Source organism: Aplidium turbinatum, chromosome 16, assembly GCF_918807975.1.
Source record: "Aplidium turbinatum chromosome 16, kaAplTurb1.1, whole genome shotgun sequence".
Classification (NCBI taxonomy): Eukaryota; Metazoa; Chordata; class Ascidiacea; order Aplousobranchia; family Polyclinidae; genus Aplidium; species Aplidium turbinatum.
Window position 1 is genome coordinate 10,119,612 of NC_137487.1, and position 27,443 is coordinate 10,147,054.

At 38.7% G+C, this 27,443-nt stretch overlaps 2 protein-coding genes across 4 annotated transcripts in view; one reads left to right on the forward strand and one right to left on the reverse strand.

Annotated features, from left to right (window-relative positions):
- The window catches only part of LOC145785055 (glutamate receptor-interacting protein 2-like), a 28,000-nt gene extending 16,112 nt beyond the window's left edge, over positions 1 to 11,888 (forward strand). Inside the window, exons 8-23 of one of the 3 annotated variants that reach the window (XM_082596758.1) lie at positions 1,274 to 1,452; positions 1,814 to 1,987; positions 3,272 to 3,343; positions 5,280 to 5,499; positions 5,875 to 5,989; positions 6,284 to 6,395; positions 6,871 to 7,083; positions 7,338 to 7,482; positions 7,898 to 8,147; positions 8,445 to 8,697; positions 9,676 to 9,859; positions 10,000 to 10,089; positions 10,163 to 10,250; positions 10,394 to 10,579; positions 11,034 to 11,180; positions 11,350 to 11,888. In XM_082596758.1, coding sequence (XP_082452884.1) covers positions 1,274 to 1,452; positions 1,814 to 1,987; positions 3,272 to 3,343; positions 5,280 to 5,499; positions 5,875 to 5,989; positions 6,284 to 6,395; positions 6,871 to 7,083; positions 7,338 to 7,482; positions 7,898 to 8,147; positions 8,445 to 8,697; positions 9,676 to 9,859; positions 10,000 to 10,089; positions 10,163 to 10,250; positions 10,394 to 10,579; positions 11,034 to 11,180; positions 11,350 to 11,547 — 2,626 coding nt within the window. In that variant the 3' untranslated portion in view covers positions 11,548 to 11,888. The remainder of the gene's footprint in view (positions 1 to 1,273; positions 1,453 to 1,813; positions 1,988 to 3,271; positions 3,344 to 5,279; positions 5,500 to 5,874; positions 5,990 to 6,283; positions 6,396 to 6,870; positions 7,084 to 7,337; positions 7,483 to 7,897; positions 8,148 to 8,444; positions 8,698 to 9,675; positions 9,860 to 9,999; positions 10,090 to 10,162; positions 10,251 to 10,393; positions 10,580 to 11,033; positions 11,181 to 11,349) is intronic. The other 2 variants (XM_082596760.1, XM_082596759.1) reach the window with 2 other exon arrangements.
- On the reverse strand, positions 11,886 to 26,956 carry LOC145785192 (uncharacterized). Its single transcript, XM_082596884.1, has 15 exons — positions 26,677 to 26,956; positions 25,359 to 25,527; positions 24,837 to 24,974; positions 23,983 to 24,135; positions 23,558 to 23,633; positions 23,184 to 23,207; positions 22,585 to 22,687; positions 21,754 to 21,848; positions 19,248 to 19,311; positions 18,610 to 18,779; positions 17,864 to 17,950; positions 17,376 to 17,437; positions 15,971 to 16,144; positions 12,581 to 12,722; positions 11,886 to 12,327 (listed from the first exon to the last, which is right to left on the reverse strand). Exons 1-15 carry the CDS (start codon positions 26,954 to 26,956, stop codon positions 12,232 to 12,234), a joined length of 1,833 nt encoding a protein of 610 aa, XP_082453010.1. The 3' UTR covers positions 11,886 to 12,231.
- Positions 26,957 to 27,443: the final 487 nt, after the last annotated feature.

The following is a 27,443-nucleotide window of genomic DNA, read 5'->3' on the forward strand; positions in this document are numbered from 1 at the left end:
AGGGACTGCGCATATGTGGACAGGTTGAGTGACTAATATTGTCCATTTGGGTTGAGTGTGATTTAAAATCGCGCGCGTCTGGCAACATACGGTCCTTGTTACGATATCCGATTTAAGAACAACGCTAAAGCCCATCAGCCAAATGGCTACTTTTCATACAATTTCTTCTTTTTTTTTATTTCAAGCCTTTACTCTTAACCTGTGAATGTAATCAATGGCGATTTTTTAATCCTCTTATGCAATTACTTATTAATGAGTTTGATTTTGGATGCACTTTGAACATTGTGTTCCCGTCAGGCTGCCTGTGTCAGTCACTCTTCATAACATCTTTGGTGCCGTGTTTGTCATAAACGTATGAGAAACTTAAAAGTAAGTTATGAGTGCTAAACCCTGTATCTCCAGACTCTAACATTCGTCACATCCTGTTGTGGCGGAACGTATTTCCTTCACGTAGCTGTTTTTTTACGAAACAACTTTTTCACAAGTTAACCCAGCTTTGCAACAAATGTAAAGTTTTCATAAGTCGACAAATTTTCATGAAAATAGGATTTCAAAAACTGTTCCAATGTTGCATACGGGTTTCAGTGCTCAGCAAGTTTCATCAACAAACACCAACTAGGTTTCCATTCAGTTACTGTAGTGAGAGCTGCTTCGTAAACATTCACGCAAGACCCTTTTCCAGTTGAAATGGAATCTAAACGTTTCTAATGTTGAATCAACTTCAAGTCAACTAAGTTTAGTTTGCTCATGAATGTCTTATTCGTTGACTGTATGCTAGGATTGGACGCGCCATCAATGGCTACAGCGGCGTGTAATCCTCCCTCATTTAATTATTTCCCTGGCTTAACAAGTTCATAACAGGCTTTGCAAAACAAGCTGGGTGATCCTGGCACGACTATAGTATAGAAAGGCTCGGGGCTTATGACTACTCAGAGCCATTGTATGAAATATATGCTGAAAGGACTATAGGACGACTGAAAAGGAAATATTTTGGCATCCAGCAAAGTATAGGACTGAAAGGCGTGCCGGAATTACTCATAAGAACACAAGATAGAACAGAATGGAGAGAGTTTATAAGAAGGGCACAGGCTGATCAAGCATAATCAATCTGTTAAGGAAGAAAAATGCTTATGAAAAGAAATTTATTCTTTTAATTATAAACGTGACATCATCATTCACGTTTTCCTTTCATCATTGTTGTGTAGAACAATGTGCTTTTTCAATAATAATAATAACTACCTCATATTATTCTGGCATTTGTTTTCCTCATTAGATGTGGAGCGCTTCATATCGGAGATCAGATCCTCTCTATTGACAATGTATCCATGGACAACGGAGGAGTGAGTGTCCGGGAAGCGTCTGAGATGCTCAATTCAGCTTCCGATCAAGTCCGGTTGGAGATACTGCCTGTTTCTCATCTTGCCATAACTTCTGCCTACAAGCCACACAGTCGTACGTGGCCATCCTTTAATATCTTTTTGCATTAATTTTTCATTTACAGGCGCTGAATCAATATAGAAAGAGTCAATTTTATTTGCTGGATAAAAGTTCCTGAGCTGATATGCCGACGATTGCGTGGTTTTCTTGTTTGTACATTCTGCTGCGTGCTGCTACCTTTTTAATCGGTTCTTTAAGTTTTTGAGTTGTTGGAACTTGGAGTAAAACTTTATTTTCTCGTTTTATCATTACACTGAAACATTTCCAGATAAAGTATTCCTTTCTCGTTCTGCACTGAAAGAAATTCGTGCCAATGAAACGGTTTGAACCGCTTGCTAGGATTATAACAAACATTTGTTTTTTTATTTGTCTACAGATAACCGGTTCGCTCCAGTTATAACTAGTGCACAGTCGATGTCGTCAGCGCTTAACCTACAGCGGCCAATCACAGGCCGGCATCCAACAGGTAACCCTAATTCTACATTCGGTCGTGGAAGCAACAGATGGGCTCGCAAGCGCATGCAGCGTGGAAAGTACAGTACAAGCGCAAGTAAGCGGGACAAGAAAATGTCTTCACGGCAATAATATTGACAAATTTATGTTGAAGTTTAAACAGGGCTGTGGAGTTGGAGAGGTTTTGTCGTGTTCGAAGTCGGCTAGTTGTAAGCCGAAGAGGCGGAGTCGTATATTTTTCGCCCGAGTTCACAGCCCTGATTTTAAGTAACTCACACATGTTATTTTTTTGCAGCCATAATGAACAGCGCCTGATAAAGAGCTTCCAAACGTCAGGGCCAGTGTTCCCTCTAATTGCGCAGTAACACTGGGTCATTTGCGCAGTGAAAATTTATTCTCGCGCACTTGCAACGCTATAAATTTAAAAATAAAAATTCACTCGCCTCTTTGCAAATCCAGCCTTAAAATTATAATGCGCACAAAAAATTATTTTGTGCAGTGTAAAGTTTTCTTAAAAAGGGGCACTGGTCAGGGCTATTAGAAAGCTTATATGGATTTTCTATTAAAAGAATCGACGTTTCTGTCCACTAGACCTATTTTTAGTGCAACGTATGAAACATTTTATAAGCTTGTTTGCGTGACAATTGTTGACCCGAAAAATATTTGTGATTTTGAATCTCAAGCCAAACGAAAGCTTCGTTGCACTACGTTTGTGATAAAAGCAAACAAACATTAAACGAACAATTCGGTTGAAACTGTGTCAAAAGACCATTCTTAGGCGCTAGGAACGAATGAGTAATAACTTCCTAGACTATGTGCGCAATGTAGAAGAGTATTCTTCCTATGTCTAACGCAGGCTGTATTTTGGCTTCACCAGTGGTTTACCACCTGGCCATTTGAGTGAGAAGTAAAAAAATGTGATCTTTTAAATCTCATTCTTGATGCTGCATTGTTCGTCACTTAACCTCAGGTCAATAGTTCAATTTTGGCTCTGTCTAGCCTAAATTGTTTTACTGTACTTCAACGATGGTTGACGCAAACTGCACTGGAACAACACAAGACATCAACCTGACAATACGTCGAATACAAATGCAGCTGTAACTACGTACAGTCGTACATGCTGACGTTGACGATGCCAAAATCTTGAGTGCTTGTTGGCTTTTACACGAATAAGCAGAGCTTTTGATTCTTGTGAGGTGTTGTAACTGTTGTATTCCAAGTCGTGTAACGATTTATTATGTTGGAATACCGAAAATATATTGTGAAGTTAGAACACAAGCCTTATTATGCATATAGTGCTGTCTTTTGAAAGCGATTAACTTTTTCATCTGAGTAACCGAGCGCACGTTTTGGACATAACGTTGTCTGTACTTCCTCTTAGCTTACCCTGCCGAGTCCGAAGGCGCTGGGATGGTGGCTGACATCTTTAAGACTATGAAAAGTGAACATAGTAGTAAGATTGCTTGTGTCGCCTGCTCATGGGAACAAGTCCTCATCGTTTTCGTTAACAAGTGCGATTGTAATTGCGGCCTGGTACATAAAAGTCGATTCTTGCATCGGTGTATTGTCAAAACACCGTGAAATGATGCCATACGAGTGCTTTTATGAACCAGGTCTGACTTGTTCCTGTAAATCACCAACTTCAACCAGCAAAATCTTTCTCGTCGGATTTTACTGTCTGGGTGGCATGCGCATATGGCTTGTTCGCACGACCATATTGAAACACGTCACTTTCCATGGACCTGTTATGTTTTCCATTTTCCCTTTCATTGCAGAACACGCATCTCAGACAGGTTATCATGGGTTGTCCTACCTACCCCTGGCACAACCTTAAAGTTGCATCAGTACCGGTGATCACTCTGTGACATACAGACTTTGCCAGTGATGACCTGAACTGCACTTCGGTTAACGTTTGGGTTTATGCTTCCTGGCCTGCTTTTTAATTATTTTTTTGTAACGGTTTGGAGTGCATAGTTTTCTTCTGCACCAAAATACAAAATTTTTCGCCATGTTTTCATTCGTCTAACGTTTATTATCTCTTTAAAATGTTAAAAAAATTTAGTGGCCAATTCTTAAACTTTTAGTAGAAGATTTAGTGATGCTGGTGGGCTTTTGGCTATGTTGCTACTTTTCAACATAGTTTTAAAGCATGGCACTCTTTTCTGGTGCAACTTAAACTAAACCATTACGAAATGCTGTAGGTGGTAATATGCATTTATTCCGACGTTTCGTCAGTCAGATACAACTGACTTCTTCAAGAAGCTCAATCGGTCTTTTGAAGATGTCAGCCGTGTCTGATCGAAGAAGGTATGAATTAAACGCAGTTTATTACTTGCACATCTCGTGACAGCAGAAGATATGACCCTTTTGAATAACATATCTGGTGAATAATCCCAGTAAACGTGTCTGATACACTCGCAATTTCCTTGTTAAGCATAAAGCTCTACGGTCAGACGTTGGAAATATTTATAATGTTTAACTCATAATTTCATGTCCGCAAAAACATTTGTAGCAAATCTACTTAATCATCAAGCGACAAGCATGCCTCAATTTTGTTTCTACTCCACATCGATTCATGGTTTATCGATGTTGTATCATGGTTATCTCCACAGGATTTAATTCACTGTTCACTTTAATCTATGGAACCAAACATTGAAGCCATAGCAAAAGCATTAGATGCTGAGCAGATGTCATGTTGTAATTTCATTTTCCTCTGCCGCTACTAATTTGTGACACCGAAACGCAAGCATGCTTGTTATTCTATCTCATCATGGCGTTTGCAAGGATTTATTATTATCGATTGTGTTTTTAATCCAATCACACTCATTTTGTTTGGTATGGTTGGCTGTGTTGTTGACATCAATATCTCAGTTTTGTAGAAGGTTTTTGTTTAAAGCTGTTGAATGCTCATGTAGTCTTGAAAACAGTGAAAGATATTCTTTTTTGGTAAACGCTAGAAAGCCACTGTTTTTTTTGTTTTTTTTGAGGGGGGAGCTAAGACACAATTTAGCCATAGGTCCTTTTCTCTTCATCACTTAACATTTACACTCTACAGTTTTCCATTTATAAATCATCTAAGAAAAAAATCGCTTGTACAGAGCTTCGAACTTGTGCGCAACAAACAGACTCTTCACACTTGTTCACCAAGATAGGTATCTGAATGTATGCAGCGTTCCAACCTGGTTTGGACGGCCAGGAATGCTTAGCCTTTTCTAATTGCAGTTGGAGATAAAATCGCCGAGTCTTCGTGTGCTGCTCTGATTTTACACAATTTTTTCAATCAAACTTGTTATCCAAGTCTGGTTACCACATCGTTCAGTTCATGCCCTTGTTCGCCGGGCATCAACTTTACCACGAGTTCGTTTACACAGCATCCTCTCTTTCCTCAGTGTCCCTTGTGTCCACGGATTATTTGAGTGGGAATCAAGTCGTCCACACTGAGATCCAGGAAGTCCGGCTGCTGACATCTGATGATGGATGCGATCTTGTCACATCCGCATCACCTCTTCTCGATTTTGGGATTCAGCTCCAAGGAGGAGTTTTTGCCACCGAGATTTTAAACTCCGCACCTCTCATTGGCTACATTGAACCAGATAGGGCTGCAGACAGGTATGTCTCCATTGACTTATGAATATCATTGTTTCTCATATTTCATGCTTGCTGTTTTGGCGAACGCTTAGCCTTTTACTATCAGCTAGGAAGGTTGTAACATGCCATCCCCTCTGAATTGTTAGGCTACTTCCAGAAACCCAAAAGAACAAATACGGACATGTTTGGTCTAATATTTGCGTCTTGGTTCAAAAGTTCAGACTTTTTTGCACTATCCCTTAAAGCATTATTTTGTTGCTTAAAGTTAAACACACCCTAACCATTCCATGTGTCCCGCTCATGTTTGATGGAAAAATATTATCAAGATGCATTTTTCTGAGTTTCGTCACATTTCTTCACAACAAACGACACACTTTAAGTATAGTTATCATACAGATGCGGTGTGCTACAAGCTGGTGATAGGCTGCTATCAATTAATGGGTGCCCCTGTGACCAATGTTCCGTGGATGAGGTCAATCAGCTCATTGCCGACGCTTATTCCTTCGGTCAAGTAAGAAATATTCTCATCCGGAGAGAAATCAGTAGTTTTTTACATTGATTTAGACGTTGAATCAATGTAAAAAACGACTGATTTCCTCTCTGGGTAGGAGTTACATTTAGTGTGGTTTTGTGTAGTTTGAAGTTTTTCTCTATTGGTGTAAAAAACTTCGCATTCTTGTCTTCAGTCGAAGTGCATTACTGTCGCAGTGAATTATTTTCATTTGTGAAAATTGAATAATCTTTATGTTGAAAAAACGGACCTCATCTATTTACAGTACATCAGATGTTGAATTTATTTTTGTAGGCACTTCTAGAGGTTGAATTTGACGTGGCCGAGTCAGTGGTTCCCAGCAGTGGCACATTTCACGCTAAAGTTCCTAAACGACGCGGCGTGGACGTCGGCATTGTCGTCAGTGGTGAGTGAAACAGGAACCGTCATGCTGAGGTGTGTAGGTTATCGTGTAATGGGAAGCAAGACCCTTAGTAGTGATGTCCTCCTTGTGCAATGACGTCTTTCTTGTTTAAATGTGTCACGTTAGCACTCCTCTCTCTCTCCATTTTGCTTCAAATAAGCCTGGTCTTCATCCCGAAATATCATGGTCAACCAGTTGTCTGCACTGCAGTGACTCCTCCATTTCTTTCTAGCGTTGGCATGTTCACTTTTCAAAATTCTTTTTCTCAGGTCATCCTTCACAGTGTCTTCCATGTTTTCTTCGGTCTTCCTTCTCTTATTTTTTCTGTCACTTAAATTGTTGCTAACAGTATATTTGACGCCATCGGTAGTCGAGTGTGTGATGTGGCACGATTAGTGGTAGACACTTGTTCGACTGTTTTGCAGCGTTAACGCTTTTACTGGAATTCTATTGGTGCTGAAAACTTTTTTTCTTCCAGTTAGTGGCCAATACCCAAACACAACTCTCAAGATCTCGGAGGTCAAACGTGGATCTGTTGCACATCGGACTGGAACTTTGGAAGCAGGAGACAGGCTGCTGGCTATTGATGGAGTAAATCTGGATGATTGTTCTCCAAAAGATGTTCATGCTCTTCTTGCAAGTGCGGAAGATGTTGTACAGTTGAAGATTCAAAAAGATGAGGAAAATTCGGGTATGAGTCTTTTATCCCCAAATAATGTTGTTTTTTCCCTCTAACTTTTCTTCGTAAGCATTTGGTTTTGCTGTTGTTGTAGCTTCACTTTGCATTTGATTTTCATTAACACTGTGGTAGTGTGGTATCTTGTTTGCGCATTTGATCAGCATCAACTATTTGATGGCTAGCAGCAATCCTCCAGTTAAATGGAACATGATCAATGTCATAAACAGCTACTGACATCATAAACAGCCACTGACGTCACTTTGCAGACGACGCGGAATCCAGCAACATGATTTCCTACACAGTGGAGTTGAAGCGCTATGGTGGTCCTCTTGGAATCACCATCTCTGGCACGGAAGAACCGTTTGATCCGATTGTCATATCCGGCCTTACTCCTGGTGGACTCGCTGCAAGGTTAAACTAGCAAGGAATAGCTGATAACACGACCTTAGCTTTGTCTGCTACATAGCCGAGTTGTGAGAGCCCCGGTTAGACATGCTTGTCTATCATGTAAAACTAAAGTGAACATACGTAACATACGTATTGGTACGTACAATGTCAGAGAGTGCAGCACATCGGTCGCAAGCGGAAACACGATCCTTAATTGTTGTTTCAATAACCTCATATTTTACTACCGTACTCAATTTCATTTGAAATCTCCAGCGGGACCCATCAGAGCAGACTGTCGTCAGCTGATTTTATGCGACAACAGTTAACAGTTTTTTTGTTTTTTTTTTGTTTGCCAATGTTATAGTTTTCAATATTCCGTTAATCTAGAATCTAGATTCTAGAAAGATTTGTTACTGGAATCGCTTTCCCTTTACTCTAGAACCGGAGCCATTCACGAAGGAGACAAGATCTTATCCATCAACAACATATCGTTGCGTGCCAAGCCACTCAGTGAAGCCATCTCCTTGCTGCAGAGTGCTGGCGAGTTGGTCACACTGAAAATCAAGCGGCAACTTTCAGACATTCCAAGTCCAAAGCGACCCACATCGCGACAAGGGAAATCTCAAAAGCAGCAGGACTTGCGTACCTCCCCGTTCAGCCCTCTGACCGTCCCTGGGAATCCATTATCGGTGAGAAGCTCTGAATGACGTCAAACATGTCTTCTTTTCAACAGTTTAGCATTTAAACTTCGTTTCGAAATGATATTTCATGTGAAACTATTGTGAAGATTTCACCACCGTTGTTTGTGTCAGCTATCATTATAATTCTGTCAATAGAACAGGTTTATGTTGCAGATAGCAAAAGTTGCCGTTTTTTGCATCACTTGAAGGTCTAGCAACGTTGAAACAATCTAAAAATGGCAACTTTCGCTTGGTATGGTAGTTACATAATTTGTTCAAACAAACGTGTATGTCATTTATTTTTAGAACGAGGCAATATCTGAACTAAGCGATCCAGAGGACGATATTTTGCCCCCACCTATGGGACCCTTGGGCACCCATTCACCATATTCTGACCACACAAGTACATCAAAACCCACAACACCAATATTAGCCCCCTCGCTTCCCCAAAAAGATCGCGGGTTTCGGCCCGGACCAGCTGGCGCTCCCAGCGTAGACAGCGCCGTCGAATCGTGGGAGGAATCGAGCGGGGACACGCACAGAACCAGAAGTAGTTTTGGTGAGTTGGGGCACATTTCACCCGTTGCGAATTTATGACTTGTTTGTAATGTGAAGCATCTTGAAGATTGATTTCTTACGTTGTAGAACCAAAATTTTGCAACTGGTCCAACGGAGACAGTGGTTGGATGGCAAGCTTTAGCTCGTTGCATGATTTCTCGCTTCTGCAGTTTGAATGTTATTTTTAAAATTATAAAATTGTATAGTTGAATGAGTTTCGCTTTTAGCAGCATGATCGTTGCTTACTTCACAGTGTAGATTCAAACGATCTGTTATAGCCTGATGCTGCGGGTTCTTTTTGGCAAGATCAAATTACACTAGCTTTCGGAACACAGTTCCCTAGTCATGTGCTATGACGAATGGTGTTGAAGTCAGTGAGTGGTTTTTTAAAATGGCTCTTTGTTTTAGCTTGCTAAAACAAGCTATGAATTTAGTATTTTAGCTTGCTAAAAAAAAACTATAGCCTGAAAGCTAAAACAAAGAGCCATTTTAAAAAACCACTCACTGACTTCAACACCATTCGTCATAGCACATGACTAGGGAACTGTGTTCCGAAAGCTAGTGTAATTTGATATTGCCAAAAAGAATCCGCAGCATCAGGCTATAACAGATCGTTTGAATCTACACTGTGAAGTATAAAATTGTAACCACACCTTTGTTTTTACTATCGATTACCAAGTCTTGGGAGGATCAAATCTTCTTTGCTCATATTTCCTTTCCACTTTATTCTCAGCGGTTTCAGTTTTTGTTGTTAAATTGAGTTCTATTTGACTTTTTGACCTACATTTTTCACTGTACCTTTCCTCCTCTCGCTTAAGATCTCAACTCTTCAGATCGAGAAAGTCCTTCTTTCTTCCATACTCTGCCTCTCAGCAGAATCCCGAAAAAGATCTTAAACTTTCTGGTTGCAGGTAATTTTTCTCCAATATATTGTGATTTTCTTTTGGTCCAGGTCAACTGAATTTCTTCTTTCTTCCAGGGAGTCACCATCACAATCCAGTGTCTCCCATCTTGAAGAGTCAGGATAGATCTTCTCCTCAATCCTTCTACCCGTCGGACCTTACCAGTCCCCAGAGGAGACAATATCCTCAAACTTCCACCGCTACTAAAACGCACAAACGAAGCGATCCAGGTCCAAGAAACGTTGATCATCTGCGCACAAAGTACGTCAACCATACGGTTTTTAATGTTGATATAGCGTCGAAAAAGAAGATTGAGATCACCCTGTTCCAGAGAAACTTTTTTTTTTCGAGAGGACGAGGTCCCCTTTGTCTTACTCTTGATGCTGTCGTTACTTGATTAGATTTGAGTCGGGGTCTTCCAGAACCTACTCCGACACTTGGGGCAAGAGAGAGCAAATTCGAGCAAGAAAAATCAAATCCCCAGAACGCAAGTGAGAAAGATTCTTTTACGGACTTTATTCCGCCATTAGCATCGTGTTCTAAACATTCTCATTTGATTTTCAGTCATCCAGCCTCAGCAGGAGACTGGCAAAGCGCTTTAGAAGACCTACAGTCTGTCGGCCAATCCACTGAATACTTGAAAGATCTTGAGGTACCGCTGCTTGTGTATTTAAAAATAACGGAACAACTTTGCCCTTTTTGCTGTAGAAATTACCTTCACTTTAACAGAAGACAAATTATTGAGTAAGCTTAACTCATTTTTCGCCATTTGCATATTAACCGAATTACTTGCAGACGAAACTGACGATCGACTCGGATAATAAAAACAAATGGACTGGATACCGACTTTTAACGCGATCTAGCGACGAGTATTTTCGTCAACCGTCACATGGCACCATTGGCTCAACACAAACCAGCCAACGCAACAGTTACGCAAAAAAGTCGCCATCGTCTCAACACGCCACGCAGCAGTTACATAAGGTATGAAGCAGGCTCATTGTTTTGTGTTTAGCTCGATACAATGTTTTATGTGTTAGATATTTATGCAGTGTTTTTTTTAAGGTGTTTTGGGGGACCGAAACGGTCCCCCAAATTTCTCCAGCGGTTACCCAAAATTTGGACTTGCAACTACAGTAGAAAAGTAATGGTTGTTTCTCGCTATGTCTTTAGCAAATTTGGCTATTTTTTGGTATTTAAATGAAACACTTGCTTTAAAAAAAACCTGTTTATAGGTATCCTCTCCTAATACCAACACGCGTGAAAATACTGTTTACAGTAAGAGTTGGCATATGCGCTAGCTATTGTAAAACAATTTTTTTTATGAGGCCTTTTAATCCATAAGCGTATAAGATCTAGTTCAGTGCGAATCTATGCCTTAACACTTGCATTACTGTCTGATGCATCTCTTTTTGTGATGGATTGCTTCTGTTTGCAGATCACGCTGTACAAAGAAAGCTTAAGCGAAGACTTTGGCTTCTCCATGTCAGATGGACAAATAGAGTGTGGCGTGTATGTCCACACGGTGAGGCCAGGTGGACCTGCAAGTCGAGCCGGCCTGATGCCGTTTGACCACTTGTTGAAGGTAATTATTCCAGCCAGCAAACTAGTCCTTTTTACATTAATTCGATGCTAGGGGTAATTTACTGGCTGCAAACATCCGTAATTTTTTTGATTTTGCTTTCCTAACCCTTAAAGGCTTTGGAATCTTGTTTGTTTGCCGGTTTTCTACCATCAGCTTTACTTGCTTTCAGGTGAACGGGATAACGACTCTTGATGCGGACAGCGGCATGATTGTATCGCTGGTGTCGACTGCGCAGAGCAGCCTTGAACTTCTAGTCTCACGCTACTTCAACCTACCTACTACCTATCCTCCACAGAGCACCCAGACGCCGTCTCCTCTTGTTGCGGCATCAAGGGATGCTTACTCCGACGGATTTCCTACCTTGTAATGTTTATTTATTCTCCGCGTGCGTGATGTGCCTTTCTAGACACCAAAATCAGTCATTTTTGAAAATTTTACATTTACATTGTAAAAATGGCTGATTTTGCTATCTCGCCTTTTGACTTGGAGGCGATTGTAAATTTTCAATCATGATACTATTTTTGAATGACGTCATCTGCGACACTATCTACCTCATGACGTGGCAACTTTATGCTGAGGAAGTTTCAACAAAATCCGACCGTGGATCGACCCCCCAGATTGAAATGTTGTGTTTCACGCTTTCTTTCACACTTTATTTGCAGTATTTGAATGTTATATTCTTTCATGAAATACACTTAATTTATCCTGTCCAGTGTTTTATTATAACGAAGTGCGAAAAATTACGAATGTCGATACGACGTAAAAGAATGTACACAACAACATAAAAACTTCAGGAAAGAACGTTCATCACTGGTTCAAGTTGCTTTCATCTGAAAAAATATCTGGTCAGAAAGCTTACTTGGTATTGGTCAGAAAAGCTTACTTGGCTTACATCTGAATTCAACTAAAAACATTAGTGAGTAGAATAAACCTAGCCATTAAAATTAGTCAATTTTGCAAAGCATCGTTTGACTTATGCCTACAAAAGATGGGTTTTCTTAACGGTAGAAGTCGTCTGCCGCGAAGCTACCTTCGCGTTTGGAATTTATCTTCATGAAAAATCAACGATGCCGGCTTCGAGTGGAAGAGATCTTGTTGTGGAAGTTTGTTGGTTCTCATGTGCGCTTGAAGTAGGAAGGTTTGATTTCTAAAACATTTAATTGTAGATGTGATACTCAACGATGACAGTTCGGGGAATGAACAAACTATAGTTCAGAGTTTATAGATTCAATGCGACACGTAGTAGGCTACAACAGTCAGACACATTCTCAACGAGTTTCGAGTGAGAATTTCTGGAAATGAACAACTGGTAAAAACAGATCGTGTCACCAACTCATCAAACAAAGTGAACAGAAATAAACGCACCAATCGTGTGATGTGTGCTTTAAATAGCGATTTACCTGCGATTCGTTTGTTGTTTTCTCTGAGCTGCTTTCGCATGAAGAATCGATGGAGTTGCCCCCTGTGAGTTTATTTCCGGTTGAGATGCAGTGAGATATTTGCAGTGGTCCGCTGTTACTTGAGTTATTCAAGTTAGAAGATCTGGAAGAAATAACATGATGCTTATTTGATGTCCAGCAACATTATATCAACGTGCAGTGGCGAGTTTGTTGGACGAATAGAAGCTGACGCAATTATGATCGCTGTTTCAACTGTTTAGTTTCAAAGAAAAACACCAACAGTTCCAGGTGCACAACCTTCTGACTGGTGTGACGTAATGTTGATACGTTCACACATCAGTCAGAAGGTTTAACAAAACCTAGCTTGAAAGCAACCAACACAGCCAAAATTGAGTTAATTTCAGCAACAGTCCGCTTCGTAAGCTCTGTGGTTAAGCGCCCGACTCACGATCAAGCGGCGCGCTGGAACGCTCTCAGTGTGCGCTTGAGCATTTGAGCAATGCATTTCGAGACTGCTCTCCATTCAGCGGCACTTGGCGGATGGAATAATTTCCCGCTAACAGCTATCGGAAACTTCACTCTGTTAATCTCGGTAACCGCCCTACGACAGTGGTTTAAAACCTCTACATCACAAGTGCGCAAAAATGACAAAAAAAGACCTGTCAGAGGCTTTGTCAGTCCGAGGTTAAAGATTTAAAACTAACTAAACCAAATGCTTAGAAAAACACATCATACTTTGTTAAAAAGATACATGCTGTCACGGTAGGCCTACCTAATTTTGAGACCAGTAGGTTTATCATTTTAATCCCTATACAGTAAAATCCAGTCAACGATAATAGACTACGACAGGCTACATCGTTAACAACATTGTATCAGGAAAGTGCCATCTTCTTTTGGAAACACTTGTCAAAAATTAATCCAAAAAGTTCTTTTGTGACAGGATTGAGCGGACAGGATGTACGTGTACCATTGAGTGGTTGTTACTTAACAAACCAACCATGGACCTATTTTTAGACTTAGAGGAACGCTTCTTTCCGTTTTTGAACAACTACCAAGTGTATATGTTTCTCGGCAGCCGATTTGTAGCAAGAATTGACAGCGATAGACACCGTGTTTCGCCCATGAGGCTGGGCTCGTCAGTATCGCACCACTAATTCTGCCACAATGATATTCGACCACCGCTTTACCAGTCAGTTTAACTCTTATCTTCGAATCGCAGCTGCTCGCTGTACTAGCGAGTGCTCAGCCTTGTGCTGATAGCCGGGAAGAACGCCCCTCTCTTCACATACCAAGTGTATATGTTTAAACAAGCATAAGGTATATTCAACTACGCAAGTCTTTCTAGCAAACTACAGTAAATCAAAAGTTGTTCAGCAAGTTGCCACCTCCTAACTTTATTCACAGCACTTTTTCCTGAATGTGATGTAAAACACTCCCGTTAAGTAAAGTCGATAAAGTGATTAGCCCACCATTTCTACGCGAGTGGTCAACAACTCTGACTGTTCAACGTTAGATTCTCAATAACCGATGTTGACAAAAAAACTGGGTTTGTTTGATTGCTGGTGAACACGACAAGCAGGTGGGACAACAACCCAATTAAGTCTTAAACAGCAATAAAAGGTCATGTGGTTGTCATAGACGCGCAGCCACTGCACTGACCAATGACCAATTGACCCAACGTACGTCAGTGTGGCGGAAGACAAACACTACAGAACAGCTGTGTCTTAAGTTTTTTTTCAGAAAGTGACTTAGTCGCAATGTAGGATAGCCTCGTTTGGGCTTCAAATATTGTGAAAAACGTTAAATTTATTTCAGCAAATATAGATTTCATTCACCAGCGATCTGAAATATTCTTAATTTAATGAAAACTGTATTTTTTCGGTCACACAATGACACAAGTAGTGGAATCATTTCAATGAGCAGGCTTACTTAAAAACAACATTCGTCGTTGGATTTAAGTCTTAAACATAAAAATAAAAATCATAGCTAAACACATAAAGTTCTACTTCAACGCTTTCTACTGATGCGGCACTGAGTTGAACATTATGGCCACTACAGTCCTCACAACTTTGAAAAGTAACTATTGGGTGAAGAAGCAACGCTTTTCTCAACCAAGTTTCGAAAGTTTTTTTCACAACCGAAACATCTCGCCGCCGCATTCTCACGGCAATGCAGAGACAATGAGAGCAAAGTATTGGCCAATAATTATGATGAAGACAGGAACAGACATATTGGTCTGCCTTATAAAGGAAATAGCCTACATGCCCAGTTGAACTGTTCGCCATACAAACGACTTGAAATACACGTGACTGACAGCAACATTGTACAAAAAGCTTTGGACAATTCCTGTGGTTATGAAATAGCTAGAAGTTGAGACGCTTGGTTCTCTTGGGGAATAACAAACAGTTAAAGTTTGAATTGTGTAATTGTTGTGGTGGGTATGCGGATGTGAGCAAACGACAACTCATCTTCAAACCAACTGACTTGTCAAGACAATGAGGAAATGCAGCCAAATTGAACTTTACTGTCAATCAAGGGGTCATGGTCTGAAAGCTTATTGAAAACAAAGACAAATAATGTATTTTCTTTGAAAATAAAACTCTCTATTGCACTGGTCATAGGCCACGTATTAAAACATCAAATAAATTTCACTCACGGATTATGACATTTAGGTTAAACTTAAACATAAGAGGCTGTTATTAGATCAGTACCATATGACCCCATTTTCTCATATTTATAACGCAAAGTATAATGCTTGCTGTAAACCAAAATAAACTTGGTTGGTTTTGAATCTATATCATTGGACTGACAAAACCTTGATAGGTTTCGCATACTTGTAGAGGCTTTTGGCGAAGGGCCGGTTACCGAGATTAAGACTGAGAGCAGGCCCGGATTTAGGGGGAGGGGCAGAGGGTGCAGGTGCCTCGGGCCCCCCGACTTCTGAAGGGCGCTCCTACGTGGAAAAAATGTGATTTTGTGTTAATTTTTTCTTTCTTTCAGTCTTTGACGTTTCTGCAAAATGCTGTGCAGTGCTAGATTAATGCTACTGTAGACGTAAAGGTAGTTTTTCGCGCCGTGGGCGCGAAAAATTTTTTTGCACAGGGGCCCCCCGATCTAAAAGCGCCCCGGGCCTCCCATCAGCTAAATCCGGCCCTGACTGAGAGTAAAGTTTTCCAATTGTTGAAACGTTGTTGCTGGGAAATTTCATCCAGTAAATCTGCTGAATGAAGAGCAGCCCTTGAAATGCGTTGCTCAAGCGCACACCCCGAGAAGCAAACTAGCGCCACGTGATCTTCATCCCGGCGCTTAAACACTAAGCTAATGAGGCGGTGTAAAGGCGTCACGTGATGCATCAGCAGTTCAACTCAATGAGGTCATGGACGTACTTACGAATATATCACAGAGAGGGGTCTTGAACACCCGGTCGAAAGTCGCGTTCTGGGATTGAATTGGGCTGAAACGGGACGCTCTATGGCTGACCTAGTGCGTTGCCTCATTGAAGGAGCAGGAAAAGTGGTTTTTCCTGAGTTGACACTTGGAGGAGCTTCATAGCCGTCGTATGGGCTGAATAAGGAAATTCATCGATGACACTTTGAGATTGATTAAGCTAATAATGCGATGAAGCGGCTTAAGATCCAATTTTTTAAATTGATAAAATTTTAAATGTCAAATTTTCATCAAAGCAAATGAAATCTAGAGTCTGCCGGGTCACAGCAACATATGAAAAAAATGCAAAATTGTGCTTTAGTGCATTGACATAACACACCTTGGATAAAATTACATTCAGATTTATTTATCACACGGTTTATGGCCAGCTAATAGAATATGGCCGGATATGTTAGCCTACATAGGCAGGCCTTTTTACAGTGGGCCGATAGAAAAATAGTTGAAAATTAATTTAGTTGAACTAAAAGAACAGTGATCATAGCCTTTAGAGCTACGGCTAGTAGCTATGTTACATTTTGTGAGCAGTTTTTAAAAGGCCTACTTTTGATTCCTTGGTCTTTTTAAAAGTAAGAACTGCAGTGTTTGTTGTGGTTACTAACAGTTCAGAAAACTTGTGGCAGTTGTTTTGGTTTGGTAATAATACTACAAACAAAAATGGAAAAAAAGTTGCACAAATAGAGCACTGCATGCAGCCGGAGCTCTGCAAACTCAAACAAATCTCAACACTATAATGCAAAACAGTCAATTTACGTGCCGTACGTGATTAAACCGAAATTTCAATTTGTTTCTACCAGAGGTCTTAGAATACAGTGTTGCATCTTAAAACCAGACCTAAAGTTGGATTTGAAAATAAAAATCCGATTACCTCCCCCCTCCCCTAATGTAAGTGCATATTCACTAAAATTTAATCAGGGATATGTAATGTGGTATGTAACTCATCAAACACTCCCAACGAAGTGCAACTTATATAACTCGTCGTATAATCAAATTTAAATGATATATAACAAAACTAAAACAGCTACAACAAGTTCTCGCACTGTTGGTAATCTCAACAAATGCTACAGCTCTTTACTTTTGAATAAAGAAAAGAAAAGTAAGCCTTTTAGAAATTGCTCACAAAATGTGATTTTTGTTTGTAGTATTATTACCAAACCAAAACAACTGCCACAAGTTTTCTGAACTGTTAGTAACCACAACAAACACTGCAGTTCTTACTTTTAAAAAGACCAATAAAACAAAATTAGGCCTTTTAGAAATTGCTCACAAAATGTGACATAGCTAGCCGTAACTCTAAAGGCCATGCAGTAATGCATTTTTTTTCATTGCACAATCTTGAAACTTGTCATACCTCCATTTAATTCGCAAGCTCAGCTTGAGGGTTGCCGTATCGTTCAGATCAACAATTAAATCCTAAACAAATTAAAAAGTAAAAAGTAAGTCGAAACAAGGTATGCTTGATTCACATAGGATTTCAAGAGCTGCCTGAAGTGGAACCCATGCTAGCAAATCAGTTCGGCGTCTGCATACATTGGATCAATGTAAAAAAGATTGACTTGGTGAGATGGACAAACATCATCCAGAAACAAAAACAAAATTTAAAAGGAGTCTTGCAGATTACGTAACATTTTTACACTTTTTTGTGCAAATTTTCACGTTTTACATTGTTTTGTAAATAAAACCAACCACTGGTCTTTGCTTTTTGTTTTAACACGTGGAAAATGAAAAGGTCTAAAGGTTTGCCTGCTTTCTGAGTTGAAAGCTGTTCTGATGAGCTCACACTGCAAGTCCACATACAAAGAGAAACAACATAATCAGCTTGAAGGAAAAAAGTGCTACCTGTGGTTCAACTTGGAAGAGGTCTTTAGTTTCGCAAAAGACATTTCCAACTGTAGTATGATGACCAAGTACCTTCACTTCCATCACCTGCGACGGGAAATGTCAAGCTGTCAGTGGTTGAGCAAAATGTTGACGCCATGCCATCCTGCAGGAAACTAGCCTACTCCGAACGTTTTCAAGTATTTGGGGCGACGTTAAAAAGCAAATTTCACGGCCATAATAGTGTGCGATAAAAATGTAGTTTAAAGATTTGTCAATTGGTTTTGTGCTTGAAAAAGTCGACATTCGCATGTAATCGATTCCATAGTGAAACATGTTAAAAGTAAATGTGTTTAAACTGCCCCTAAAATAGTTGTGTCTTGTTTTTTGTTATCAATCAATCAAACACTCCCAACGAAGTATAACTACCTCTTTTTGCAACCATACTTTAGTTCGTGACAGTGATAAATCTTTTTTGTTACGTGACATAAAATGGTGAGATTGAATTGAATTTTTGAAGACATTTTTGCTTTTTTTAATCTTGAAGACATGGAACAGTTACGAACAAATGATTGTCCGACAAAAAGATCATCAAGTTTGAATAAATTTTCACCTAGAATTTAAATGTACCGTACTTCATAAGACTGTAGAGTAGACCTACTTGAAACTTGATATCAGTTTCAGTAGGCAAAAAATAAAAGTTATATATCAGTTCAATGTAACGAAACATAAAAACAACGTAACAACGTTTTCATTGACAAACCTACTTTGATATTTATCAAATCGGTGAGTAATGGCTGCAGAGTCCTCTGTGTATTATCCCAGGCCTGGTCAACCGATGATTTGACAGCGCCTTTCGCTCGCCATTTTTGTTGGCCATAGCGCATTACAATCTCGTACTGGTCCCCAGCTCGGAGGCGGGCAAATCCCAAAAGACCTGGAGAAACGAAGATATTGCTTCAATCACGAAAAAGTAAAATGAAATTATAATTAGAAATAAAAGCAACCGACAGAGCGCATTGTTTTTTGATAGAAAATGACTTGAATTATAGCAATTTTCTTAAAAAAAAATTATTTTGTGATCTAATTGTTTTCCAGTCTCCACAATACGAAATCAACTCTTAACGATCAAGATTGGCGCTCAAGCAAAGCTTCAGTTTCAAATTTTGGCAAAGTTTTTCAAAAATGTTTCACAGCAGTTTAGTAGCTTGGCGAACAAAAGTTGTCACTCATTTCTTATGCATTGCCAAACGTCGGAACAACGTGAACTGATCATTTCTCTTTGCAAAACCACAAACAATCCCTTCGCACAAAAAAAAAAAAACACTTTTATGTAAAATAGAAACATCGGTAGATTAGAAACGTGGTGAAGAATGAAGTCGAATTAATAAATCTAACTACTTACCATTCATGTCGATATGAAACTTCCCCAGGAATCCGGTAAGTTCTTGCTCTAGCGCACAGAGAGTCTGTCAAATAAAAACGAAACTTTCGTTTCAGGGGACAAACATTGATTGATTAATTGGTTTATTTTATTGGGAGTATAATAAAACAGAGGTTAGAAAAAAAGTCATATTCAAACAAAACATGAAAACTATAGATTTATCACAGCTCGCAATAATTTCCTATTTTACATCGTTTCAACGTCGCCTTGCTTATTTTACGTCAAAATGGTCTGTCAGTAGTACAAGCGCACAACTGTACATCGAATACATATCTCAGGCTAGTATAGCTGTAAAACTTATCGTGCAATGCATTTTCGAAATAAGTGGAACATTCAGCGTCTTGGAAAAGTTTTTAAAGAACATTCTTTGTGAATAGACAATGTTTCGATCATGCACATTCTGTGCTTTGCGTCAATGCTATGTCCAAAAACGTTATTTATTCGAATGACACAGTTGTTTAAAATTAGGGCAGGTGGTTGCAAGCTTAGTCAGGAAAACTTCGATCAGTGTTGCTACCCTTACGTCAATGCAAATCTAAAATCAAACATTCCAAAAACGTTGCATCAATGCTAATCAAGTCGCATACAAAATTTCCACCCCACATCCTTAAGCAAACACTAAACAGGCTACAGCACAAACAAGACATAGAAATCCTTTCTGAGTGACTTTTTGCTAAAAAGGCCACTGTAAAAAGAACGTTGCTGTTTCCAGCAAAATGGTCTCCAGGATGTACGACTCTTCATTAGGTAAATGAATCTGTTTATTTTTCTGATTTACGTTGGCGCAGTATGTCAACAGGAAATCTACCGCCTAATGATTTGCAGCGAACAAACAGGAAAACAACACACTTTATCTCGTCCGCAACACGATTAATTTTTATCACAGATGTATTGAATAATCGTCACTTGATGAAGGCGACATATTTGCTGCAAAAGCTTCCAAACAATTACAAATTTCAGAACAGTGACGACTGCTACTAGTGAGCTTTTGACAAGGAAACGTCTCAGTCAACAAAATCATGTTTATTTTGAACCGATCCAACGTAAAAAGAAGTTGAATTGATGTAAAATTTGACTAGATAGAGATGTTTTCAATACCTGACAAGGCAATTAGGAAACGCCATGCAGGACAGAATCCACACCAAAAGGTCAAAACGAAGCAATAAAACTTCAGAATGACAAAAGTCAAGTTTCATTATTTTTACATCATTCGTAAGCAGTTACGTCACTTTAAAGAATGTTTTGTTCAATATTTTGACGAGAGTTGCTGCAAGTCAACTTCTAATTGTCATTGCGCAACACAGGAACAGAAAAATACCGATTTGTAAGCCAGGGTAAGTGCTTGCCCAAGCAATTAGCAAAGGAAGAGTAATTGATGGCAAGTGTTTGGCATGGACATGCACCTAACGACGCGACATTCTTCTTCGCAAAGGTTAGGTACGCTTACATTTAAAACGCAATCACTGTGGAAGGGAAGTAAAACGCTAAACAAAAAACGATGAAACTTTCTTTGCAATGACCTAGATTAAAACATTTAGAAGTTCTGTCATCATCATATCATCATAATCCATCGTCGGTTTGTTCCCCACTAGTGGGGGTGGCCGATTGATTGTCAAAGAAAGTATATTCACAAAACATATAGGCGGTTTAAAAAGAATTTTTTTTAAATGGTAATTTTTTTTAAAATGGTAAAATCCATGTAGTTGTATGCAAAACAGTAGTAGGCCTATGCCTACCCTATACCATTTTTACTAAAGGCAACTTCTACATTTCCAAAACGTTACCAACTAGACATCAAGTGTGAAATGCAATGGTTTTCATCCCTTCGAGCAACATATTTCAAGCAACTTTGCTGGTTCAACAGCAAGCATACATTCAAAGCAGTTGACCAACTTGCAACTGGCAGGCTACGTCCAACTGAAAGCAACCACTGTTGCTACAGCAGAGGCTACTTCAAGCACGTCGAACTAATCTGTTGGGAATAACTGACAAAGCACAGACCCAAGAAAGTCATTACGAACTTTGGAAATTCCAAAGCTCGTCTATTTTGTTGACAGTAAGCGGTAACTTTTGTAAGCTAAGTGTACGTCACTACTGTGATGCGGTCTTGAGACAAGCCACAACAACACAAAGCAACAGTTTGATAGTTTTGAGCCAGACAAAACGATGATACACCAAACGTCGTGAAGTTAATGCGGTAATGACATTTCAGAACTTTGCACAAGTCAATTTACAGAAGAAAGTTAAAAAGTGTTTAACTTCGGTAAATCTTTTACATATTGAAAGCTGACAAATTTTTTCGACGATTGAAACTGAAAAGTGGAAGGAAAACAACCCAGATAGCAAAACCCGTCATCTGAACATTGATTCAACGTTTGCACACGTTTAAATAAAAGTGATTTACATTGACCCAACCGGTTAATCACACCTTTTTACATCGATTCATCGTCAGCAGCGGACCACTCACCTCTGTACAACGGCATATGTCGGATTTTATTCCAACAAATGAAGACTTTGAACGTGATTTCGAAGTACTAAGTGCTGACTTCAACTTGTAAGCACCTAAAATAGATGCATATTATGTAATAACCAAGGTGTCTAGTATTCAAATTTTAGCTATACATATACCAAACACACGTCATTTAAATTCAATGACGAGAAGATTTTTGCTTCGTTAACATGAGCTAAGAATTACTATAAATTTCCATATGCCTGTAATTTAAGTTTTAGATATGAAAGTGTTGCGATAAAAAAGCTCGCACAGTGGAACTAACTCATACAATTACAAAATCTTAGTGATGAAGTAAGTCCTAACATCTAAATTTCTACAAGTTACGAACATTTGCAAAGACGATTTCATGCATTGCTGTGAGTGTAACTTCACACATGCATTGGCTATCAAGTCATTAACATGCGAGGGGAGTGAAGGGAGAAAAGGCTTGACATCAGAATTTATCGTCACCAAAACGAAATAAGGAATATGAAGCCAGCAGCAGAGCTGCCAGCGGCCGACCGAACCCCTTGTACTGTAGGCTCTATACAAAAGCTTGCACACCAAACGAATTGTCAACGAAAACAATGATTTCATCGAAACGAGGAATGCGGTTAAGCTAATTAAAAACGGTTGGACCTTCATGGCTTTGCGAAATTAAATTCATAATTAAAAGTGCTACGATGACGTTCTGATATCGATCCCATATGCTGTGGGCTGCCGTAGCACATTGTTCGACACAACCCTTGACGTCAAAAGATTGCAAATCAAAGTAAAATAGTCTACTTGCTTAAAACCTGATTTTACCTTCCCTGTAGCGCTGTTGCATCACGTATGCTTCGTGTACTTCGTCAAGCTGAATCTGTTGGTATTGAAGTTTCTTGATCACCCGCTCCAGGTGCTTGATTAACTAAAAGGTTTTGAGAGTTTTTAAAACACTAATTAGGACCTTAATTACATAATTTGGTTGCATAATCCCCATGTGAACTTACACAATTAGTGTGGAAACAATGAAACGGATGCAAAATCAATCGACAGGAAAGCAGAAAATTGTACTAAGTTTTCAAAAATTTTAATATTGTGTTTCAAAACGCTGAAAGTTTTTTATCTCATCCAAGATTTGAAATGACAAATGTCTATTACATAAAACGTCATCATCTTTATAACCAATGAACGCTTCCATAGTCACAATCTTCTATAAAAAACTGTGGAAGAGCTTTGGCAATGCATAAAAATGCCAATATCACTCTTTACAATCGATTTAAAGCTAACTGAAATCTATTTCGCCTATTTGTTGCATGCATGAAAAAAATAAACTATCATCGCACGGGCACAGTGGGAAATGTAAGCCTCTTTCTTGGATAGAACATGCCAATGCAGAAGGAACTATTTCCTCATACACTCACCTTATCTGAATCGTAGCTTTGCGCCTATGAATAATAATACACAAACGTGAGTTATTGCGAAGCTAATTATAAAGACAATTCCAATTAAAGCAGTTTTGTAGCCACAGCGTTGAATCATATCGAAACTGATATCACTTCAAGCAATATGGTCAATTGCATTCGATTAGTTTTAAGGAAATAAAGAATCTTTAAGTTTTGTAACAGGTTGCTAGAAATTCACGCACCTGCAAGTACAAACCAACTGCTGTATTTAACAGCATGAGATGAAATTGTTACATCTTTACAAATTTTCAGTGGTCCCAAGCGTGTTGGCATGAAAAATGTAGTCCACAATTTTTTTATGCAAAGTCCATATTAAGGGAGTTTCTACTTACTGCGTTCAACCGAGTAGCTTCAGTTTTGCGAACTTGCAGGACATTCAACTCAGCAGTGTTCACAGAAATGTGTTCGCTGTGGAAAACAAAATTTTAAATTTTCTAATGGAAATCTGGCTGATTTTCAACACATTTTCAAAATTAGCTATCAACATCACACATAGGCTACAAGTTTTTTATTCACCCCAGTGAGAGTTGTGTTTTCAAGAAGTTTTGTTTTGTCGCTATGAAGTAGCAAAGCATTAAAGTGACTAAAGAGAAAAATGGTAGGCCTAATGAAAAGAAAAAATCAATAATTGCAATCAAGATGATTTTTAGCTTCAATTCAAGCACAAGGTTGTTTCACTTAGTTCAGCTAGCAAATCCGTCCTTTATTACATTGGCTCAACGTTTCCAGACGTTGAATTGGTTGGAAGCAACCTCACCTGACACCTTTCCGCACAGCGTGGTACATGGCTGCAAAACGAGAAGGAGACGGCAATGTGATGTTATTGCCAACTGGGGATTGGGTGGAAGACATTGATGATGAAAAGAAATCCAAACCTTTGTTACCAAAAAACTTGAGTCGTCTTCGTCGGCTAAAAACAAACGGCGAGTTATTTTGGAGGTAAGCAAACGTAATTTCAAAGTTATAAAATTCCGTACTTTTAGTTCCTGCAGGTATGTTTTGTAAATAAAATTAATGGTTATGATTTATTTTTGAAATTGCAGGAACAATATTCCTATCAGTGTGAGTGTTGTTGCATAGAATTCAAAAGGGATTGTTCAACAGGTATTACGTGACTGCCCAGGCAGCAAAGTCCATCATTTTTACATTGATTCAACGTCTACAGATGTTGAATTAATGTAACAATGGCGGACTTTGCTGCCTGGGTGGTGCTGTAGAAAAAACGTTTGCACATTTATGCAGTGCAGTCATAATACGCCACAGAACGCCAACGGCGCCAGCCTGCACTAAAGACAATAATTTCAGCACAATATGAGCAATTAAAGCGTTTTAAACCCGAAATATTGGACTAAAATAGGCCATTTAAGTTAACGAAAATGTTTTAAAGACCAAAGTGCTGTTCATAATTAGAAAATGTTTCACCCTGAACTGCAGAAAATGAGTCGAAGAAAAAACATTTAACTGTATTTGAATCATGCTCAGGACTTTCAATATCAAATTTTGGACGAGACATAACACGAACTTGCAAGATTATGCAGCAACTGTGCGTAGAAAATAAAAAAACTTTCTGAAATTCTATTTAGCAATGAGCTGGAAGAACTTTCGCCAAACCTTGGTGTGCGCTTGTTCTCGAAACTGTGGGATGAGGATACAGAAAACGACCGGGACAAAGTCGAGGTGTTATTTAGGGAATTCTGTCGAGAAGGTGGGGGGGAATGTGCAGTGAACGAAGGGGAGGATGATGAATGGCTGAAAAATAAAAGTGAATTCAGCAATAAACATGGCTGAGAACCCTTCAATTGTGATATTACTCGTTCGATAGTGTATAAATGTCTAAATTTCCAGCGATATGAAACAGTTCTTACAAAAACTTTAGCAAAAAAGCTGGTTTACTAGTTATTATATAACTTATTATTGCATAGTTGTTTGAGTGAAACTACAGTTAAATGTATTGAACATATCTATATCACAAAGAATGCAAATGTTTTAATACAAAATATAGCCTAATACAAATACTTTATTAAAATACATATTCAAGACCAAGTTTAAACTGATTAAAATAAAGGTAGTCAGTCAATAACAGCCAGATATTTTACATATTGTAAGAGGTATCACGACGCCACACAAACTTACAACGTGTCTTCAATTGAATTGGAATAGGGGTTCGGATATCTTCGTATTGATGAGTGCCGAGTAAGGATGTGCTGATTGCCTGTTTTACGCTTTGATTTTTCATTGCAGTTTACAGGATTCAAATCGACGCATTCTGATATAAATTCTAACGGCAAAGAGAAGGGCGACACTGCAAAAACAGATACACTTCATGATATCTTCTCATTCGAACAACAACGAAACATAACCAAAACGCAAGAAATATAGTCTTACATAGACTATATCCAGTATCCCTTTGTTTTATCAACAATGTTTCGGCAGCATATACAGACACTTTAAGATAAAGTGAAACAATAAAATAAAATATATTCTCTATGGTTCAACAAAGCAAACTCTCTACCAAAGCTTTAATAAAATAAAACTACAGTAATTCTGCACGCCAACTTGATTTTCAACCTAAGCACATTGAAATGCCTTTCTTAGTTTGCAATTTTTTTTACATTGATTTAACATCTGCCTATTTCCTGGCTAGTTTCTTACATCCTGCAAAAGTTTTAGGCTAATTTAACACAAACCATTTACTGCATGGAAGATCACAATATGTTTGCTATGCTTTGCCAAGTAAACAACCCGCAAATAGAAGCTGTTATTCTTCGACTGTAAAGTTAAGTTGCTTGTTCCCTGACACTACATGCTCAAAGTAGCAACTCACACCAGTGGTCACAGTAGGCTGTGTCTTGTGTTATACCCTCAGGAATAATATCAATCAAACTTATTTCGATGCATCATTCTAGGCAGGCGGGAGGCTGTTTACAATAAACGCGCATAAAACTACACAGAACTTTTGTCAAACGAATCGCCTGAGATGTAGCCCGCACGTAACGCAGCACCTTTCGTGCTTATGACATTTCACTGTCTATCTACATGCATTTGTCATTTATCAACGTGTAAAAAAACAGCGGAATTGTATAGGTTTAACCAAATGCCGTACATTTAACATAAAAAGTTAGACATCTTAAACGATGATAGGTCATCAAAACTAAGAATCTAAGAAAGCCTACTGAGAAAATATTATAAAGTCATTCACGATTTGAATGGAATAACGTTTTGTTTTAATCTAAAAGTATAAATAGAACATGAAATAAACGAACACCATAAAGTTTTGTAAATAACATTTGTTAAATTTATCTCCCTTCGTTTTCATTATGCTCCAAAATCATGATTGAAGGCAAAAATAACCGGGAGTTCAAACAGCACTTCAGCTATATACTAGCCTATGATGTAAAGGAAACAAGAAACACTAATTTTTCTTCAATAATTTTAAAAATAAATCTTTCACCTGGAGGAGAACGAGGTACATCAGAAGAAGAGGATGATAGTGATGGTGCATTCACATCGCTCGGACAAGAGCTTTCGGTTTTATTTACAATTTTGTTTTCTCCTGCCGTATTGCTGTCGCAAATATCAACCGCATGGTACAAATTCAAAGCTTCTTGTTTCGCTTTCTTTTTGGATGAAGATCTCCTTTTGAAGTTAATTGGATTTTTCCACGACTGAGATTGTTGCATAAAATCCGGAGATGTGAATTTGTTTTTGACGTCAAAGGATGTCGGACTCATTTGCGAATCCCTTCCGATAAAACATAAATTATTTTCACTGTCCATTTTCAGCGTTTGAACGGCTGCTTATAATTTCATAAAAAGTTCGCTAAAAATACGTCTTACACAAGGCAAAGGTACAATCTGAAAAAGGAAAAGGTTAAACAAAGCACGAGCAAAATCAGCTGGTGAAACTAAAGTAAAAATAAAAGAAGAATGGTCTCTAATCACAAATTAAGTAAAGCTGTTTATTAAGGCCAATAGAGTTACTGTATAATTTGAAACTATCGAAGCATGTCATATATTTAATCATTGCAATATGACTTCTGATCTAACTTGTCGCTCAAAAAGTGTTTTTCTTGAAAGCCTAAACTTTGCCATCGCTTTGTTTAATTTCTCTACTTTTTTTTACTGACTAATGGCACTTCTGGCCTTTTCGCTATCTCCTTTCATTCAGTTAAAATTATTCCTTATTTTTTCTTTCTTGATCGAAATTTTTGTGAATGCT

Coding starts and splice junctions, on each gene's coding strand:
- LOC145785192 (XM_082596884.1), bottom strand. CDS start 26,956: ATGAGTCCGACATCCTTTGACGTCAAAAACAAATTCACATCTCCGGAT. Junction 18,780..19,247: donor GTTTCATATCGACATGAATG/GTAAGTAGTTAG, acceptor TCGTTTCTCCAG/GTCTTTTGGGATTTGCCCGC. Junction 12,328..12,580: donor AAACAACAAACGAATCGCAG/GTAAATCGCTAT, acceptor TAAATGTTTTAG/AAATCAAACCTTCCTACTTC.